The sequence below is a fragment of the Cricetulus griseus genome, chromosome 6 (assembly GCF_003668045.3).
Source record: "Cricetulus griseus strain 17A/GY chromosome 6, alternate assembly CriGri-PICRH-1.0, whole genome shotgun sequence".
Classification (NCBI taxonomy): domain Eukaryota; kingdom Metazoa; phylum Chordata; class Mammalia; order Rodentia; family Cricetidae; genus Cricetulus; species Cricetulus griseus.
In genome coordinates this window covers 155,580,654-155,599,998 of record NC_048599.1, presented here as the reverse complement: position 1 = coordinate 155,599,998, position 19,345 = coordinate 155,580,654, and the positions used below count along the sequence as shown (strand labels likewise).

Here is a 19,345-nt window from a genome sequence, read left to right as displayed (position 1 = left end):
TCCTAGCAATGGCGGAGAGGAAGCAGAGACAGAGATCCATAGACAAGCACTGTGCTGAGCTCTTAGAGTCTTGAAGAAGAAAGGAAGGAGGGATTGTACCAGCCAGGGGGGTCATGATGGGGGAACCCACAGAGACAGCTGACCTGAGCTCGTGGGAACTCATGGATACTGGACCAACAGGGAGCCTGCATGGGACTGACTTGGGTGCTCTGCATGTATATGACAGTCGTGTGGCCTGGTCTCTTAGTAAAGCTTCTAACAGTAACAGCAGGATCTCTCCCTAAAGCTTAGCTTAGCTGACTTTTGGTAACCTGTTCCCCATGCTGGATTACCTGGCTCCACCTCCGTGTAGGGTGAGGAGCTTGATCCTGCCTCGACTTGATGTGCCATGCTTTGTGCAAGCCATGGGAGGCCTGTCCCTTTCTGAATGGAGTTGGAGAAGTGGATGGGGGAAGAGGGTAGATGCGAAAGGGGAGGGGATGGGAGGAGAGCAGGGAGGGAAAACTGGTTGGTATATAAAATAAATGTAAAAATGTTATTTAAATAAAAAATAAAATAAAATTGGACAGAAATGAGGAAACATCCATTGAGATTGGCTGTCATGGGCTGTCAACGGAGGGCCCACATGCTCTATGCCTGTCCCCCTGACCAAACTGGTGAGATGATCATGCAGTGTCCTGTATGGCTCACACAGTTGGGTGTAGTTAAAATCCCCCTTTGTCCATCACTGACTCAGCTCTGATACTGAACATCTGCTAACTTAGTCACTTGTCATTGTTACTGCTCTTCAATATTGTGGGCTCTCCGGTGCTATTAATTGTACTAAGATCTCGTTGTTGCCACATTTGCACGATCAGCTTTCAGCTTTACTATGGCAGAGTCACTCTATCCCAGCCACCATGAAGAAGCTACAGTCTCTTGTCTACTCTGTATTTATAGAGTAGGTCTGAGGTGATCTGCTAGGTTGAACCTTCCTGTTAGAAGTCACCTCACAATTTAATCCATCACAGTTAGCTGCATTAGAAATAAGAATATGTGGATGACAATAGTGCCTGTCCCTTTCTGCATGGAGATGAAGGAAGAGTGGATGGGGAGGGGAGGAAATGGGAGGATAGGAGGGAGGGGAAACCGGCTGGTTTGTAAAATAAATGGAAAAAAAAAGAAGCAGACTCATGGCTCTGAAGAGATGGTCCACCAGTTAAGAGCACTCACTTGTCTCACAGAGGACCCAAGTTTAGTTCACAGCACCCACATCTGCCAGCCCATGCTTCCTGTAACTCCAGCTCCAGAGGGTCTGATGCCCTTTTCTGGCCTTCAGCATCATATTTCCTATGTGTAAAGAATCATTATCGACAACCAATTTAAGCAGGATTCCCCCAAGCTTCTGGATGATTCCATCTTCCTCCAGAGAGAATAACTGCTATGTCTAGCAGGCAGTGTATTTAATATGGCACAGGGTTCTGTGTGTAACCCTGGCTGTCCTGAAACTCACTCTGTAGACCAGGCTGGCCTCAAATCATACAGATCTACCTGCCTCTGCCTCCTGAATACTGAGATTAAAGTTGTGCACCACCACCACCACCACCACCACCACCACCACCACCACCTGGTGATCTTTGGACTGTTTTGTTGTTGTTGTTGTTGTGTTTCGAGACAGGGTTTCTCTGTGTAGCATTGGAGCCTGTCCTGGAACTCCCTTGGTAGACCAGGCTGGTCTCGAACTCACAGAGATCCCCCTGCCTCTGCCTCCCAAGTGCTGGGATTAAAGGTGTGTGCCACCAAATGCCCGACTTATTTTAAAATTTTTTATACAATATACTTTGATCATAATTTCCTCTCCACCAAGTCCTCCCAGATCCTCTTCACCTCTCTCTTGTTCCCTCTTAGCACTACCAACAAGAAAAACTAAAACCCAAAAGACAAAAGCACCAAGCCATAGCAACAACAACAACAAAAAACACACATGAAACATGGAGCCTGTTTTGTGTTTGTCAACTATTCCTGAGCTTGGGACCTGCCCAGGAGTTCGGTTGATATGCCCAGTTCACTCTGATGGATAAAATAAGTTTTTTCTTTCCCATGTATCAGTTGCAAATAACCTCTTAGTTAGGGGTGGAACTTTTGTGACCACTTCTCCTCCTCAGTGCTGGGATTTTGTCTGGAAAGCACAGAGACTGCAACAACATGCACAAGACCTGCACAAATCCTCATTAGTTTATAATGTGTGAGTGAGTTATTGGCATTTATTGCTTTGGGAACTTCTGAAAAGGAGAGGTGACTCCCATTACACCCTACTATGACATCCTATTACAACATCCTTGAAGGGAGTGGTCAAAACCGCATCAGCAAACCAGAAAACACTGCTCTGGATCTCCCAGGGGTTCAGGAGTAGAGTAGCTCTGTCTGGCTTGTCTGTGTCTTTCTAAGCATCATCACCTACCTCAAGATGCCACAGTCATGCGGAGGAAAGGCCAGGGACTGTCCTCACAAAGGCCCAGTAAACAGTAACAACCAAAGAGGGTGAGAAAACAGAACAGGTAAGACCCTCCCTCCCCCCTCAGACGCTTTCCAATGTGAGCGCCCAGGCAGACAGGATGAAGCCCCTGAGACCTGTCTGCAGAGGCCAGAGCTAGGAATGCAGATCATCGCCTTAAATGTGACACCATCTCCCCCTCCAGATTGCGAATTCCATTTTCCTAGTGTGCATTGGTACATTGTACTATTTAACTACCACCAGCATCATGACAGTGCCAATAAAAACCGTATTACATGAAAATCTATCTTGGACGAGAATTAGTTATACTGATGATCAGAATTAGGGCAGGCAGTTGCGGAGGGTAGGGACAACACATGGGCACAACAGGCAATAGCCAGCACCAGGGGTATTGCTGGGGGCGTATTCCCGCCCTGGGTCTAGGCTTAGAAGGCGGCCACCACCACCCAATACTCTCAGGTTCCCAAACGCACAGCGAAGTGGGCCAAGGCAGCTCCGGGAAGGCTCAGGACTGGACCCTTCCCACTCTCAGGCTCAGCTCCCTTCCCCACCACACGGTGTCATCCCTGTCAGGTCAGCTGCTCTGGGCACATGAGTCACGTGGAGAGCTTTCCAGATGACTGAGCGCAAGGCGGAATTACGAATGTGGGTGCAGAACACATTCCAAGCGGGTGTGTGTCTGTCTGGAGGCCGTGACAGCTCTGGGGGAAGAACTGTCCCCAGCATCCTCCGCCTCCCCGCCCACTGGCCCCGCCTAGTCTCTAGATTCCTCCCTCTGGCCGCGCCCAGCTCCCGGCCTCGCCCGGCCTCTTGGCCTCGCCCCGCCCCCTGGCCTCCGTGGTCCCGCCTCGTGCCAGCCCCTCCCGGAAGCGCCGGCGGAGCATGTGCATGGCGCACAAGTCCTGTGTCTCGGAGGCTGACTCCGCCGCGGCTGCCGCGGCGCTCTTCGCTTGGGTACGTGGCTCCGCCCCCGCGCTCGGGGATCGACTGAGGGGGTTCGGAGACCCGGGAGCGCCCGGCGTCTGCGTGGGTGGTGGGGGAGCTGGGAAGCAGAGGCCCAAGCCGGGGTTGTGGGTTGGAGTACTCTGGGCTGCGGCAGGGAGGGACTCCCCGCGGTGCCTGCTGTTAGCTGTGGGGTGAGGACCGCAGCGACTGAGGCGCTTCGGGAGGACCCTACCATCAGGGCAGAGCATCCATTCTGGGAAAGCCCTTGCTCACCAGAGCGCCCGGGAAGACAGCGTGGAGGCTGGACAGAGAGAAGATTGCTTGGTGCCAGAGCTCGTGGGGCCACCTGTGTCATCCTTTTGCTTGGGGGGATGGAAGTCTCCTTTCCAGCGCCATCACCCTGGGGAGCATCCTTTGGATGTGAGGCCTGTGGAGTGTGGTCCACCGAGGCGCAGATCCTGCTTGCGTATTTGCTGTTACTATGGTGTGATCGGATCTTATCTTTTCTGGGGGTGTGAGTCTGGGCTGATTAGGTTTTGAGAGAACGCTGAGTTTTGAGAGAACCATGGTCATCCTTATGTGTGACTGGAGAGGAGGCTTTATGCTCGCGAATGTGGAGAGGACATGCGTGGCAGGAAGCATATGTTGGGTGTTGCAATTCTTAATATTAAATGCCAAAATTGTAATGGAATGCATGATTTGTTAACGGCAGTCTCCTTGGCTACAGCGGAGGTGTTCTGAGAGTGAGTACTGAGCTAGTGGTGTTCACATTGTCACTTTTGGAGCCTGGCACCTTGTAGACCCCAGGGAAATATGTGTTGACTACTGAATGAATGAACGAATAGATGAAATGAATGAATGAGTACCCATGTGCACAGCCATGAGTTAAGGGTTGGGAAATACATAGATGTAAAGGGATTCCAGTTCCTGTGCTAGAGGAGGCTATAACGCCCGTGTTTCTGCCAAAATTAGTATTTATTGACATACTTTCATTTGTTGAGTGTAAGGCTGTTGGAAGGGAGAGCATGGCGCGGCCTAGCTGGCTCCTTGAGGTAGCCCTTGTAGTGGGGGTGGGGTTAATAACTGATTGTGTTGCTGTCTGTCATTTTCCAGCTAGGAGACTGCTGGCTTTTTTGGCAGAGGAAAAACATATGGCAGAAAAAGCCTTTCATATGTGGCCTTGAATGGACAGAGAGGAAACAGGGGTGAACCTCACTTATACTAGTGTGCTTGGAGGCCTGCTCGGGTATTCTTCCTGCTGCTATGACAAAACACTACAGACTGGGTTCTTAAACAATAGAAGTTCATTATCTCACAGTGCTGGAAGCTGCAAGCCCAAGATTAAGGTGTGGGCACTTTTGGTTTCTTTGAGGCCTCAGGTGGTTGTATCTTTGTGCATGGGCATCCTTGGTTTCTTAGGAAGAGACTAGATGGACTGGACTAGAGTTCCACCCTTATGGTCTCACCGTTTAACCTTAATTATCTCTTTAAAGGTTGTGTCTCTGAATACAGTTATATTGTGATATGTCAGAGGTTAGGGCTTTAAGTAGAAATTTTAGAGAAACAATTCGTCTCGCAGGTGTGTGTGTGTGTGTGCGCGTTTGTGCATGTGCGCGTGTGTGCTGTCTGGATCCTTTGTAAAGAAGGAAGGTATTCATGGTTGTCATAGGGTGTATTAAAATTTCCTTTACCCAGCTTTATCTTGGGTTTCAGGCCTCTTGCTGTACTACAGAGACTTGTACATAGCATGAACCTCAGATTGCTCTTGTCTGGATTCTCCCTCAGGTGTTCCTCATCCTGCAAACCTGGTAATGGTCAGATTGTATAGAAACTCCAGCATATGCTCTCTGCTTCACTTCTGCAAGTGTTGATTTGACCTGTCCAGGGTGGACACTTGTGCCTGACATCCACACTTGGCCAGTGCAGTTTCAGGTTTAGGAGAATAGCTGTGAGCAAGACCAAGTCCCTGCCTTCGTGGTTTCTAGGAGCAAAGGTAGACTAGTCAAGTAGGCAGGACACACTGTAGTGCCAAGGAATGATACAAAGAAGAGAAAGGGGATAAAGTGATGGAGGTGAGCAGTAGTCTAGAGTCATGTGGCTTAACCTCTTGGCTGGTTCCGAAAGCAAACTTCCTTATTTTGTTATTGACACAGTAAGAGCTAATGAAAGAAGCAAACTTACTCACCCAGTTGTATAACTATGGATCATTACTTAAGCCTCCCCTGACCTCAGTTTCCTCATCTGTAAAATGAATGCGAATGCTCCTTAGTTGTGAGGAGGATTAAAGAAGCACTTAGATGGAGCTCTGTTGTTCCCAAGACCCTCATGACCTATGCCCTCCCATAGCTCTTGAAGCCCTGCTGCTCAAGGTGGCTGGAAAAACCCAACAGACAGGAGGGTTTGAAGTGTGTGTTTTGCATTCATGCCTTGGTAGTTGTTTTACGTCACATGTTCTCATTCAGGGACCCTCAAAAATGGGTTTTAAATGGCTTTACCACTCACCTCCAAAAGAAGCAGCTTGGAAGTAGACACTTGAAGAGAGGAATTTCTGAAGTATTAAGAAGATTGTCCTTATGGGGTCACAGTTCCTCTTGTTTAACTGAATACAAAAAGCTCTGAATACTTGGAATATACTGGGCGGTGGCCCTTTACAGTGTCCACTGTTGTATGTCTATCTTTTGTTGTAGAGATTTTACTGTCTCACTTAATGGACATTGCTTTCATCTTTACAGCATCTTTGTGATATATGTTTGTAAATATACTGAATTCTGTTTAGGTAACCTAGCTGTAAAGATTTCATACTAGAGATGTTTTTTCTTCCAGTGCTGGGAGATTGAACCTAGGAACATGCTAGGCAGGCACTCTCTGCCGCACCCCTAGACCTGTACTATGTGTGGACTTGATAGTGTAGATCTACAAGGGGGAATTGAATCTTGGAGTTGTCAAATGCTATACTTGAAAAGGCCCTTTAGAGATCACTGCCTAGGTCTTGTACTGGACACATGAAATGGCAATGCTCCCTGTTAGGGGTGCAGCACCCTTAGCTAACTGAGTAAATACAGGAAGTCATTGCCTGTGTCCCAGTGAGGATGTGGGGAGGGGAGCACAAAACTAATTTCATAGTGTTTCCTGCTAACTTTCCCCTCATCTCCTCCCCAATTCCTTTCTCCTCCTGGATAATTAGCTTTTATCGGAGGGGATTCTTGGGCTGATGCCCAAATATAGTTTAGTCTTGATTGGTTTTTATTTTCCTTGTGACCCAACATAAGAAGAGAAATGTCAATTGAAGGCCTTGGTCAGATTGGCCTGTGAGCATGTCTGTGAGAGATCACTTTGGTTGATGATTGATGCGGAAGGTCCAGTCCACCATGGGTGGCACCATCCCTAGGTTGATGGGCCTGGGCTGTGTAAGAAAGTTAAGTGGAGAGAACCAGAGATCAAATCACACACAGGTAGTGTTCTTCATGGCTTCTGTTTGGTTCCTGCCCTTTCCTTCCCTAAATCAATAGTCACCTCTCCAACCTGGAGCAAACTAGAACAAAGGTTAAATACCTGAAGGGAAAGGTGAGCCACATGGTTGGCTAAGTTGGGATGTCAAGGATGCCTCTGAAATAGAAATCACAGTGCTCACAGATGGACCTGGTTTCTCAATGTGGATTGCACAAGACAGCCTCCTAAGAATGGGTATGTGAAATGTCATAGGCTCTGAGAGGTGTGTTGGGGTGAGAGACACTGACAGGGAGATGGATGCTGACAGTCTGGCTCTCTTATTGCTTTCCTTTCATGTTGTGTTTCATCCCCAGGGTGCAAATAGCTACGGGCAGCTTGGCCTTGGCCACAAGGAAGATGTGCTTCTGCCCCAGCGACTGAGCAACTTCTGTGAACCTGGGTGTATCAAGAGTGTCACAGGAGGAGGGGGCCATTCTGCAGCTGTCACAGGTAGTTCTCTTCACAAATGGATAGCCACTTACTTATGTATTGAGGTATTTATTTTCCCCTTGGATGTTACCTTGCCATCTTTTAGTCTTTTGTATTTGTCAGAGAACAACATTTGTTTTTGTGAAAGAGCCAAATAATCATTAAGGGAATTCTGACTTGTCAGAGCTTGAAATTTTGAGTTCTTTAAGTTCCCTTTCCCTACACCCTTATACAAATAAGGCTCAGAGAGGAAGGCTTAAGGTCATAGGCAAATTGGTGGGCATGCTACAACCTGTTTAAGTTTTACGTGGAAGCCTTTACAACTAGGTGAACGATCCCTTGAAAGACCCTTTCCTTGACCTAAGTTTCCATCCTAGTGCTCAGAGGGTACCAGGTGCCCCACATGCCCCAGCTTAGCCAAGGCTGCCATATGATATGTATGGCATCTGGTTAGGAATGGGAGCTGTGGCTCAAACTCCCCGGGTTCACACACACATACTCTGTAGTTCATCAGCTCTGCGGCTCTGGCGGAGTCTCCCTCTATGGCAGTGTTCTACTCTTACTTCTGGTGCAGTGATAAAATGCCTGACCAAAAGCATCTGAGGGGAGAAGGGATCTACTTGACTTGACATACTAGGAAACACTTCATTGTTGTGGGGAGTAAACTTAAAGCATCAGCTCCACAGTCAAGCATAGAGGGAAAGAAAGGCATCATCCTTGCCCGCTTGTTGCTTGGACTCAGCCAACTTTCTTCACTCTAATGTAGTTTAGGGTCCAGCCCATGAAATGGTGTTCCCATATTCAGATTGGGTTTCCCAACTCAATAACCAGGACTGTCCCACAGACACGGTCACCTGTCAACCTGGTCTAGATAATTTCTCATTAAGACTCCTTCCTGGGGATTGTAGGTTGTTAATTGATAGTAAAAGCTAACTAGCACACTCAATTTTCTCTTCTCCTGTCCCATGGGGATAATAACAGTACATAAACTCAGGGTATTTTCAGGGATGTTTTAGGGCTTTTACAGGTCTTTGGTGTTCCTGTCATCACAGATTCCTCCCTCCGTTTGTAAAGAAATGCTAAAAATTATATTTTACAACTGTACTGATATAAAGTAACTATAACCAAGAATGGCATTTGAATTATATATGAATTATTGTTACATTAAAATCACCTTAAAACAATTTAAAATTAAGCTGTTCCTATGGGTCTTTCAAAGTATTATGGACATGTGTGGAAAGGCCTCCTATGTTCAGCTCTTAGGACAGCTCCTGGAACATTCTAAATATTGAGTTGGTGTTGGTTTTCCTATGATCATAGATGCTACATTTGGTGATTGATTGGCACTTGTTGCAGAACTGGGGGTTTCCATTTATACATTAGATTTGAGTCCCTGGGCCTGATGTCTTTGGTTCCAGAACACATTAGCATGCGTCAATTAATAACATTAACATGGGCAAGAAGCTCATGTCTGTGGCTCCAGATAATGCATGGTAACTTTTTCTTACTTTGGGAGTTGTGACTGTTCTTGTGCACACTGACACTGGAACGTTGTTGTTTTAACTTTGGCACAGTGGCTGTGCCTTAATCTACTGCTATTTCAGCCAGCAATTGGGTCTCTGTAGTCACTGGCCTGCTCAGCCTGGTGGTAATTCTGTTCCTGCAGGCACTGGCTCTGTCACTGCCACTAAAGGTAGCTTTAACTAAATCTCTGTGGTTGTATTTATAAATAAGACTCAAGATTCAAAGGCTGGGGTGAAAACCTGTGTGCTCACAGAGGTGAAGTAGCAACTAGCTAACCCTCTCTCCATGTCTACATCTCTGAAAGAGAGCACCCGTTTGCTCAGCCAAAGCACTAAGACTGCACCACTCCAAATCCCTCCTGACTACCTCCTGTACTTCTCTTTATTTCTTGTGGATGCCCTCTGTACTTTATGGTTACTTTCTGCCAACTAGGTGCTAACTCAGCCTCCTGACTCAAGGTTAATTTTATTAAATTAATGCAAATGCTAAACTCAGGGTTCACAGTGTGATGGAGTACCCAACAGAGCCTTCTGTTTTGCAGATGGAGGAAGTCTTTTTGTTTGTGGCCTGAATAAAGATGGGCAGTTGGGGCTTGGTCACACAGAAGATGTTCTATGTTTTACCATCTGCAAGCCTCTCCTTGGTTGTCCAATCCGACAGGTGGCCTGTGGCTGGGATTTTACTATTATGCTCACAGGTAAGTTCACTCTTGGGTAAATATCACCACCAACACTTTGGGTGATAGCAGTGTAGTGGGGGAGGGGGGCTGGTTAAATAAAAGCCTCGTACTTTTGAAGAAAAGCAAGACAGTCAAACCCCCAAACCTGTAAGCGTTCTCTATGGCTATGTAGGGAAATTGCGGTACCTTTACAAGGAGAATTTTAACTGTAAAGGAGATCAGGCTGGAATATGCTTGTCAGAGACTAGGGGATGGACTAGGTCTCCTTCGGTGGTCATTGCTAGTCCCAAAAGTTCATGAGAGCTGGATACTCCTGGTCAAATGGCCAGGAGTGCCATTAAGGGTTATTATGGGTAATGTGCTAGGTGTCTTAGTTAGGGTTTCTATTGCTGTGAGGAAACACCATGACCAAAAGCATCTTGGGGAGGAAAGGGTTTATTTGGCTTCTGCTTCCACATCTCTGTTCATCACTAAAGGAAGTCAGGACAGGAACTCAAGCAGGGCAGGAGCTTGGAGTCAGGAGCTGATGCAGAGGCCATGGAGGAGTGCTGCTTACTGGCTTGGTCCCCATGGCTTGCTTAGTCTCTTTCTTATAGAGCCCAGGGATGGCACCACCCACAATGGACTGGGACCTCTCCCATCAATAACTGATGAAGAAAATGCCCTATAGCCAGATCTTATGGAGGCATTTTTTTCAGTTGAGGCTCTCTCCTCTCCAATGACCCTAGCTTGTGTCAAGTTGAGGTAAAGCTGGCTAGCACTAGATAATTGCAAGGGAGTAGGGATTTCACAGCAATAGGAGTAGGTCTTTCTTATCAAGGGGCTTTCATGGTGACATTGCTGAGGATTAATTACACCAAGGGCTTCACATGTGCTAGGCCTGGGTTCTACCACTGCGTTATTTCTCTGTCTCCCTTTAAAAACATCTGGTCTCCTTGAAGACAGGGAGCAGAATGAGATATGACTAAAGCGTTTTTAGAATAATTCTTTTGGAAGCAGGTAGTATTGTTACTCTGTTAATTGATTTCTCTGTTCAACTTTGTCCTTTCTAGCTGACCAGTCTGTGTCTAAGGGGCCACCTGTAGTTTCTGCCTCTCAGTGCTTGTGGATTCCTAGATGTGTAGTCAAAGTCCCAAGATTTTTTTGCACATCACCTTCTACAGAGGCTCCTTTCCTGTGTCTGCTGCCTTCATCTTAATTGTCATACTCCCTGTACTTTCCTTTGTTGCAATGCCCAGTGGTTCCTGCTCCAGAATAGCCCTTGTTGTCTGACTCATGAACTGTTGTCCCTGTATCAGCCTTCCTCAGCTGTCACCATTTCTCTTCTGCAGAGGAGTTCCATATGTATCCAGTTTGGCAGTGATTATCAGACTCCAGATGGGCTGGGGAAGGCAGCTTGCTGAGCTTGTGTGAGGCCCTGGCTAGATTAGCTCTGAAAAAAAAAAAAAGTTCCTTACATATGAAGAATTTCAATGCTAGCTATCACTTTGCTATGGGTCATAAGAGGCAGAAGGAAGCATTGTTTCCAAACACATTACAGCCAGTTGTGAGAAAGGCACAAAGCTGTCAGAGTTGGAAATCAGATATCAGAATTTTATGGATATAGGTTAAGTTGGAGGGCAGGGTTCATTATGAAGCCAAGTGGTTCTAACATTCCTCTGGTCCAAATTTGCTCTCCAAACTCTAGACTTGTTTCACAAGGGAAACTTTACATGTGACCACACATGTCTTGTCCTTTTCCCTAGACTCTTCAGGTGAGTGTATGGGCACAGGCAGGGAGGATAAAGGCCACACTGCACGGAATTTGTCGAATGGAGACAGGGAAGTGAGGTAGAAACATGAAGTAGGAGTATTTTCACACTCCAATACTAGGCCCTGAGCTAAGTGTTCTGCACAGGTCATCATTAAGGATGCAGAATGGCAGATAATCTTTAGTGTGAGGAATAAAAGAAGGGGAGTGGCCAGGAGGCTTTGAGGCATAGAACCCCTGTTGCCTCCTCTCATCCCTATTTCCCTGTTAGTCACAGGTGTCTCGCTTCTTAGATTTGTAATCTGAATACTTATATTTTGCAGAAATAGGTCAAGTTCTGTCATGTGGATCCAATGCCTTTGGCCAGTTAGGTGTGCCGCACGGCCCTCGCAGATGTGTGGTCCCCCAGGCTGTTGAGGTGAGGACATCCCAGGTTTAGCTTATTCTATCTTCCTGTTTCTAGACTGTTCCATTTATCCTCACCCATAATGAAAGACTAGGTAGGCCCTTGAAAACCCAGGGAGTGGTAGAACTTGAGTTGAAAATAAGTTCTTCTGCTAAAAATCAGTTTGAGGGGATTAATGCTGGCGGAAAATCTGTTTGTCTTCATGCATGTTATAAGATTTTATAAACTAGGACAGCTAGAAATGCATCTCATATGCACATTGCTAATAATGAGAACTGTGTTACAAATAGGTCCAAATAGATGTGATTTGCCTCAAGACACTAAGTTCGGGGTCTGGGAAGATGGCTTAGTGAGTGGAGCACTTGCTGTGCAATCATGAAGACTTGAGTGTGGGTCACGAGAATCCATTTACAGCTGGGTGCAGTAGCACAAGTCTGTAATCTTGGTGCTCCAGTGGGAAGATGGGGAGCTAAGACAGGAGACTGCCTAGGAGCTCCCAGGCCAGCTACCCTGGCCTATGAAGTGGTAAGCAGCAAAGTGGAAGGGTAGAGCAGCCCTGAAGATGCCCTCTGACCTCCTCTTGAATGTGATGGTGTATGCCTGCATTCACAGACATATGCACACACACACACACACACACACACACACACATACACACACACACACACGACAGTACATGCAGCAAATGGTAGTCAGTGCTATCCTGCAGAAATATCATATGATTGAGAACTTTCTAAATGCCCCATTTAAAAACAAGCTGAAATTAATTTTTAATAACTTTATTGAGATATGGTTCAGATACTATTGAATTTACCCCTTTGAAATATATACTTCAGTGTTTTTCAATATCTTCTCAGGGGTAGCCGCCATTGTCATTATTGAATTCTTGAACATTTGCATCATGGCAAAAGGAACTCTACACTCAATAGTAGTGGCTTCCTGTCTTCCCCTCCTCCAGCCTGGTAGCTGCTAGTGTACCTTCACTCTGGATTTATGTGTTCTAGCCATTTCATACGAATGTAATTGTACAACATTTGTTTGTTTTGTGTGTCTCTTCATGTACTACTTTCAAGTTTTATGTGTGCAACATGTAGTATGTATATATGTATATACACAAACATGTATTAATTATATACTACTATATATGTGATTTTAATGACATTTTAAAAAGATTTATTATTCTTATTTTATTTATAAGTATATTTTGCATGTGTGTGTGTATGTGTGTGTGTACTGTGAAGGCCAGAACAAGGTATTAGATACTGGAACTGGAGTTACAGACAGTTGTGCGCTGCCATGTGGGTTCTGGGAATTGAACCCAGGTCCTCTTGAAGAGCAGCCAGTGCTTTTAACCTCTGAGCCATCTCTCCAGCCCCTTTATTTTTAAAGTATAGAGTCTCATGTAGCCCAGGCTTCCTCAAATATGTTATATAACTGGAGCTGAACTTGAACTTGTTGTTTGTATAAACATAGATGTAACGTTTGTGACCTTTCTTTTGTACTGAGGTTCTGAAGGCTGTGCATGTTTTACTTAGTCCTTGAAGCTAATCACATGCCGGTGTTCAGTGTCTGCATGTAGCAGTGACTATGGTAGAGAGTGGGTGGGAAGCAGCACCTGTGCCTTTTTTAGACTTTTTTAATTGACTCTGTGGATTTCACATCATGCATCCAGATCCCATTCATCTCCTTGTCCTTTTATATCCACCCTCTGCCCTTGCAACCTCCCCCACAAAATAACACAAAATTTAAAAGAAAATAAAAAACCCCCCAAAATAAAATCAAAACCAAAAAACATACAAACATACTCTTTAGTTTGGACATCTTTACTTGTAAGTGTTCATTGCAATGAGTCATTGGTCTGGTTCGAGGCCTCTGGCTTCTACTACATCACTGGTAATGGGCTCTCACTGGGGCTCCTCTTGGATATCCTGTTGTTGCCCCATATCATAGAGGTCCCTTCACATGCTCCAGCAGTTCCTAGATGAGGTGGATTGGGGTGGCATAACTCATAGTTCTGGTTCTGGGCGTAGATGGTAGCTGGGTTGGTCAGCCCTACAGCTTTCCCCCATCAACACCACCAGGCTGAGCTCTCCAGCCCTGCTCTGTTAGCTCACCCACTGCAGCATGCGGCCAGGAGCCGGGACAGGGCCAGTTCTGCTCTCATGTCCTTGGGGCCGGCTCACCAGCACCCACACCACCAGGGCCAGCTCTATTGTTTTGCCCAGGAGAGGTGCAGGGCCTAGACATTTGGATTTTGTTTAGAGCTCTTTTCGTGACATCCCATATTACAGAGTTGTGAAGTTTATGTGTGTTTTACTTTGCTTTCTATTGTTGTGATTAACATCATGATCAAACACAACTTAAGGAGGAAAGGACTTATTTCATTTTACAACTCTCAGGTCACACTCCATCACCCTTTATTGATAGAAGTTAAGGTAAAAACTTACAGCATGAACCTGGTGGCAGGAGCTGAAGCCTTGAAAGCTGGAGGAACCCTGCTCATGGGCTTGCATTCAGCTTCATGTTCAGTTGCCTTTCTTTTTCCTCCCAGGAGTAGTGCTACTCACAGTTGGCTGGGTCCTCCTGCCATTGGTCGTCAATCCAGAAACTGGCCCACAGATTTGCCTACAGGCCTGTCTTACGAAGGCACTCTGTCAACGGTGGTTCCCTTTTCCTATATGATCCTAGTTTGTTTCAAGAGGGAATAAAAAAATGAAAAGCATAATATTGCAAATGGCCCTGATGGGAATAGGAAAACATTCAGGAAATACACTGAAATCAAGAATGAGTTTCACCACCTCAAGTTCCATCTGACTCTCAACTTCCCACTGCCACCTAATCCCTAAACTCAGATTAGGAGTGGGAGATGCAGTTTCATTGCAGAGTGCAGGTCTGCTTCTGTCATCTTGGGGATTTCGGTTGCTACCCTGTTATTTGGGGATAATGGTTCCCAAGGCCTACACACAAGTCTAGTTCTACAGAGTTCTGGGCCCAACTCCCAGGAGCAGATAGGTGACCTTGTAAGAACCTACATATGTTATAATTAATCTAGCTTAATTAAAGTTGATATAATTAAAGAAGACAGGAAGGGACAATGGTTAAAATATGCTGGATGACAGCCAGTAACTAAGAACATTTTGATGGGCATGTGGCAATGGGAGGGATATACCAGAGTGAGAACTGATGGAGACTCGTCGTCTGTGGATGGCACCTGCCAAGTATGGGCACTGGATTTAGGTAGTGAGGACATTGGTGGTTAAGACCTGTCTTAGCACCTGAGAGATTTATGATTTAGTGGCACATGATGAATACGTGCAGTGTCATTGTCATGCTAGAGTCATGCTAGATGCTCATATAGTCCCAAGAAAGGAGGATTGGACTCTTACCTAGTGGGAAGTTTACCTAAGTCTTAGAATTGAGTAGCGCTTTCCCTGGCTTGGGATAACAGGATGTAAAACAGGTGCCGAAGAACATTCTAAGCCAGAGGAACAGTGTAGAAGTCTCTATGGAAGCATAGATAAGACAGGCACTTGGGATGCTGTCAGCAGGTAGTCAGGCTGGAATATGGGGAAAAGCAGGTGTAAAAGAATGGAGTGGGGACCCATGGGTAGTAGAATAGCACACAAGATAAGAATGTAGAGAGATGGACCTGGGCCACTGGTTAGTTTTAGAAAAAGGAATGTAGGAAAGAAGATATGTTTAAAGAACCATCTATTCAAACTGTATTCACAGTCAGATTTTATTTTGTTTGAGGCTAAGGTGACTGGGGACACCAATGTCAGAAGATCATTTTCCGGAAGGGAGACCAGAGCCTTGCTCCTTAAGCCGGTCAGACTGATCTGGTATGATGCATTCTCTTATATGTGTGCACAGGCTCTAGGTATAATGGTCCTGTTCCTTGAAAAAAGAGTGACTGAGGGCCAGGTACATAGCTCAGCATGCAGGAAGCCCTAGGTTTAATCTCCAGCACTGCCTAAACTATACATGGCAGTGCATGCACTTGGGAGGCAGAGGCAGGAAGATCAGAAGTAAAAGGTTATCCTTGGCTACATAGCGAGTCTGACGCCAGCCTGGGATATATGAGGCCATCGAGGGAGGAGGAATCCAGAACACATCCAGAGGAGGGTAAGTCAGTGATAGCTGTTGCAGCTGGGTTGTTTCTAAATAGTTCATTAGTTACCTACTGTAGAGTGACATTAGCTAAAACAAGCATTATGCCATCATTTGTGAGGGTCTGGACTGGGGCCTCTGAGCTGGTCTTTCACAGAGTAGCAGTGAAGACATAGCTAGGTCTGTACACACCTCCATGGGCTTATGATGTTCTGCTGGGAGTCATAGTTCCTTGCTATGTGGCCCTTACTGTACACTGTTCAGACCCGACAGCTGGCTTTCTTAAGAGACCTCAGTGTGTTTTATCATCCTGCCTCTGACTCACTCTGCTCCTTTATTCTTTCCATTAGAAGTGTGTCACTAAGTCCAGCCCACACAGGGGAGGGGAATCAAGCTCTGTGACTTGAAGGAGTAGTATCAAAGAATCTGAGGACCTATTTTTAAAACCGCCATAAGATGTACTAGAGAGGACATGACAACTGTCTTCAAATATTTGGAAAGCTTTGTCAGAAGCTAAAGGCAGTTGGGTTTGGCTCCCCGTAAAGAGATACATGGAGATGTATGTGCAGGGGTGGAGCAGGTGCCTAGGAAGTGCCGATTCCTGTGTTACTAGAGGCAGGTACTGGGCAGGGGTTCAATGACCATTTAAGGAAGAGCTTCTAACCTTGCCTAGGGATCGAACTGGGTCAGGAGGGAATACTAACGCCCTTGCTATTTAAGTCTTATTGGAGCACAGCCACGATTTCTCATATGTAACTGTTTGATGCCACAGAGCTGAGCTGTGCAGCAGTAACCATATGGTATTTGGCTGTTTTGGGGAAGTGTTTACTGGATGGCTTTGGAGGTCCCCACCCCCTTACCCTTGAGAGGTAGTGCAGTGTGGTACTATGATGTGATATTTTTAAATTTTACTTTTCAGGGCTGGGGAGATGACTTAATAATAAGAGTGCTTGTTAGACAAGCATGAAGGCTTGGGTTTGAATCTTCAGAACTCATGCAAAAAAAAAAATCACAGCAGGGGCTGGAGAGATGTCTCAGCTTTAAGATTAAGTTCACAACCCCTGCATGGTCCTCACAACCATCTGTAACTCCAGTTCCATGGGACCTGATATCCTCTTCTGACTGTCACAGGCACTGGGCAGTGGTACACATACATACGGTCAGGAAGAGCAGTCACACAGAAAGAAAATGTGGAAAAAAGAAACTAGGGATGGCTGTGCATGCCTGTGCATTCACTGAAGGAGCCCAATGGCCACCCAGCCTAGCTGAAACAGGGAGCTTCCAGGTCAGTGAGAGACCTGCTTCAGTGGTAAGGTGATAGTAGAGGATACCCAGTGTCTTCCTGTGGCCTCCTTATGTATCCACATGCTCATGTGCACGCAACACACACACACACACACACACACACACACACACACACACACACACTTGTGTGCAACACACGCATACACTCATGTATAGGCAACACATACATACTCATGTGTAGGCAACACACACTCATGTGTATGCAACACATAACACACACACTTTCATCTATCGATAAGTATAGAAGCATTTCTTGGTGAGCATATTGGATGGGGGTGCTTCAGGCTGCACTGAGATTGAACATGAGTTACACGAGATTTTGTAGATGGATGATCTGAGATCGAATCTTGTTCTTTCTTTGGACAGCTCCTGAGAGAGAAAGTTGTTTGTGTCGCCGCTGGACTGAGGCATGCATTAGCCACTACAGGTGACCACACAGCCTTTATTTCCCAAGTGAGCCCATTCTGAGCAATAGAGCTCCAGGAGGAAAACTTTGTAAGGAGTGTCGGTGAGGGTCCTGATGTGCTGTGGCTCCAACTGAAGGGAGAGACCATGAAGTAGAAGTCACTTGGGGAGCCTTTAGCCAGGGGGAGGAAGGAAGTGAACCAGCTGTCTGGCTCTCTTTGTTGTAGACATGCTGCTGGGTTTTTCATAATTTGATTCTCTCATTTAGTCCTCACAGCCAAGGAGTGGTGTGAGTTAAAATCTTCCCTGTCAAGAGTTTGTGGAAGCACTTGTGAGTGAGGCAGGCAGAGTAGAGACCTTCAGTGTAGACTTTGCAGTGAGCTGTGTTGCCTTCCTGCTGGATTTTTAATGTTTGTTGAATGAAAAGCTTTAAGTGAGCTGCCTTCTGTACATGAGTGGGCAGCATGTATTGGGGGGGGGGCTGGTGGAGGGCAGGTGGCATTAAGGTAAATAGGACTCTAGCCCTGGTTTGAAGGTCCTAAATTTTAGAAAACAATTGATACATAGATAGGTCCTTTTAAAACAAGGGTTAAGGTGGGGAGATGGGTCAGTAGATACTATGATTGCCTTGAAAGCATGAGGCTCTGAGTTCAAATCTCTGGAACCTCTGTAAAAAGCTGGGCATGATGATGTGCACCAGTAATGCCAGAAATGGTGAGGTGAGAAGAGGCAGGCATTTCCCTGGACATCGCTGGCAAGCTAGCCTAGTTGACTTGATGAAGTTCCAGACCAATGAGAGACCTTATCTCAGTTAAGGTTGAAAGTGGGAACACCACCAAGGCTGAACCCTGTCCTTTACATGTACCTGCCCAACATGCACACATAAATATCTATGTGAGGGAACAGATGCTTGGGAGAGAGAAGCTAGGGTGCACTCAGGAGGGAAGTTAGGGAGTGGAGGAATTAGAAACTCAAGGATGCGTGGGGAAGCTTAGCCCTTCAGTGTCTTCCACTTTGGATTTCTGCACATGCTCCTCTTGGACTGCCTCAGTGCTCATCTCCTATGGCTGCCAACTCTCCATGTTGTGAGTCCAGATGTGTGTGTGTGGGGGGGTGAGGACAGAAAAGGAGAGGCAGGGAGGAGGTAGTGAAGCTCTGTGCTGGTCAGCTCCTGAGGCTTACTGCTGCTTAAACCTTATCTTAAAGTGAGACATTGACCCAGCAGTTAAGAGCACCAACTGCTCTTCCAGAAGATCCAGGTTTGGTTCCCAGAATCCACATGACAGCTCATAATAATCTGTAACTCCAGTACCAGGAGATCTGACCCTCTTTTCTGGCCTCCACGGGCACCAGGCATGCATGTGGAGAACAGACAAAACATTCATGCACATACAATTTTTTAAAAAGTGAAATCTTATGTTTTGAGAGAATTAAAGACCCACATGAAGTTGCTAAAAAACAAAATAGATCCCACAAATATTTTCCAACTTCCCTCAGTAGTGACACCTTGCAGAATTGACAGTGCGGTAGCTCACCTGGGATGTTGATGCTGGTATAGTGAAGATGCAGAGGAATTTCATCACTATGAGGTCACTCCTGCAGGTGTTGATGGCCACACTCACTTCCTGCTGTTCCCAGCACTTTTTTAGCCCTGGACAACTGTTCTTGTTTCCTGTGTCTGTAATGTCACCTCTGAAATGCTCTAAGATGCTCCCATTCAGTATGTGACCTTTAGGGGTCTCTCTTAACCATGTGTATCCATAACTGACTCCTTTTTGTGATGAATAGCATGGTATGGATGTGGCACTG

General features: G+C 46.1%; 1 protein-coding gene across 5 annotated transcripts in view; it reads left to right on the top strand.

Annotated features, from left to right (window-relative positions):
* Window positions 1-3,335: 3,335 nt before the first annotated feature.
* Sergef (secretion regulating guanine nucleotide exchange factor) overlaps window positions 3,336-19,345 on the top strand; it is a 212,026-nt gene continuing 196,016 nt past the window's right edge. For 4 of the 5 annotated variants that reach the window (XM_027420537.2, XM_027420535.2, XM_027420540.2 and 1 more), the window contains exons 1-5: window positions 3,336-3,448; window positions 7,243-7,378; window positions 9,423-9,578; window positions 11,634-11,728; window positions 17,498-17,558. In XM_027420537.2, the coding sequence (XP_027276338.1) occupies window positions 3,377-3,448; window positions 7,243-7,378; window positions 9,423-9,578; window positions 11,634-11,728; window positions 17,498-17,558 (520 nt within the window). In that variant the 5' untranslated portion in view covers window positions 3,336-3,376. The remainder of the gene's footprint in view (window positions 3,449-7,242; window positions 7,379-9,422; window positions 9,579-11,633; window positions 11,729-17,497; window positions 17,559-19,345) is intronic. The other variant, XM_027420538.2, reaches the window with a different exon arrangement.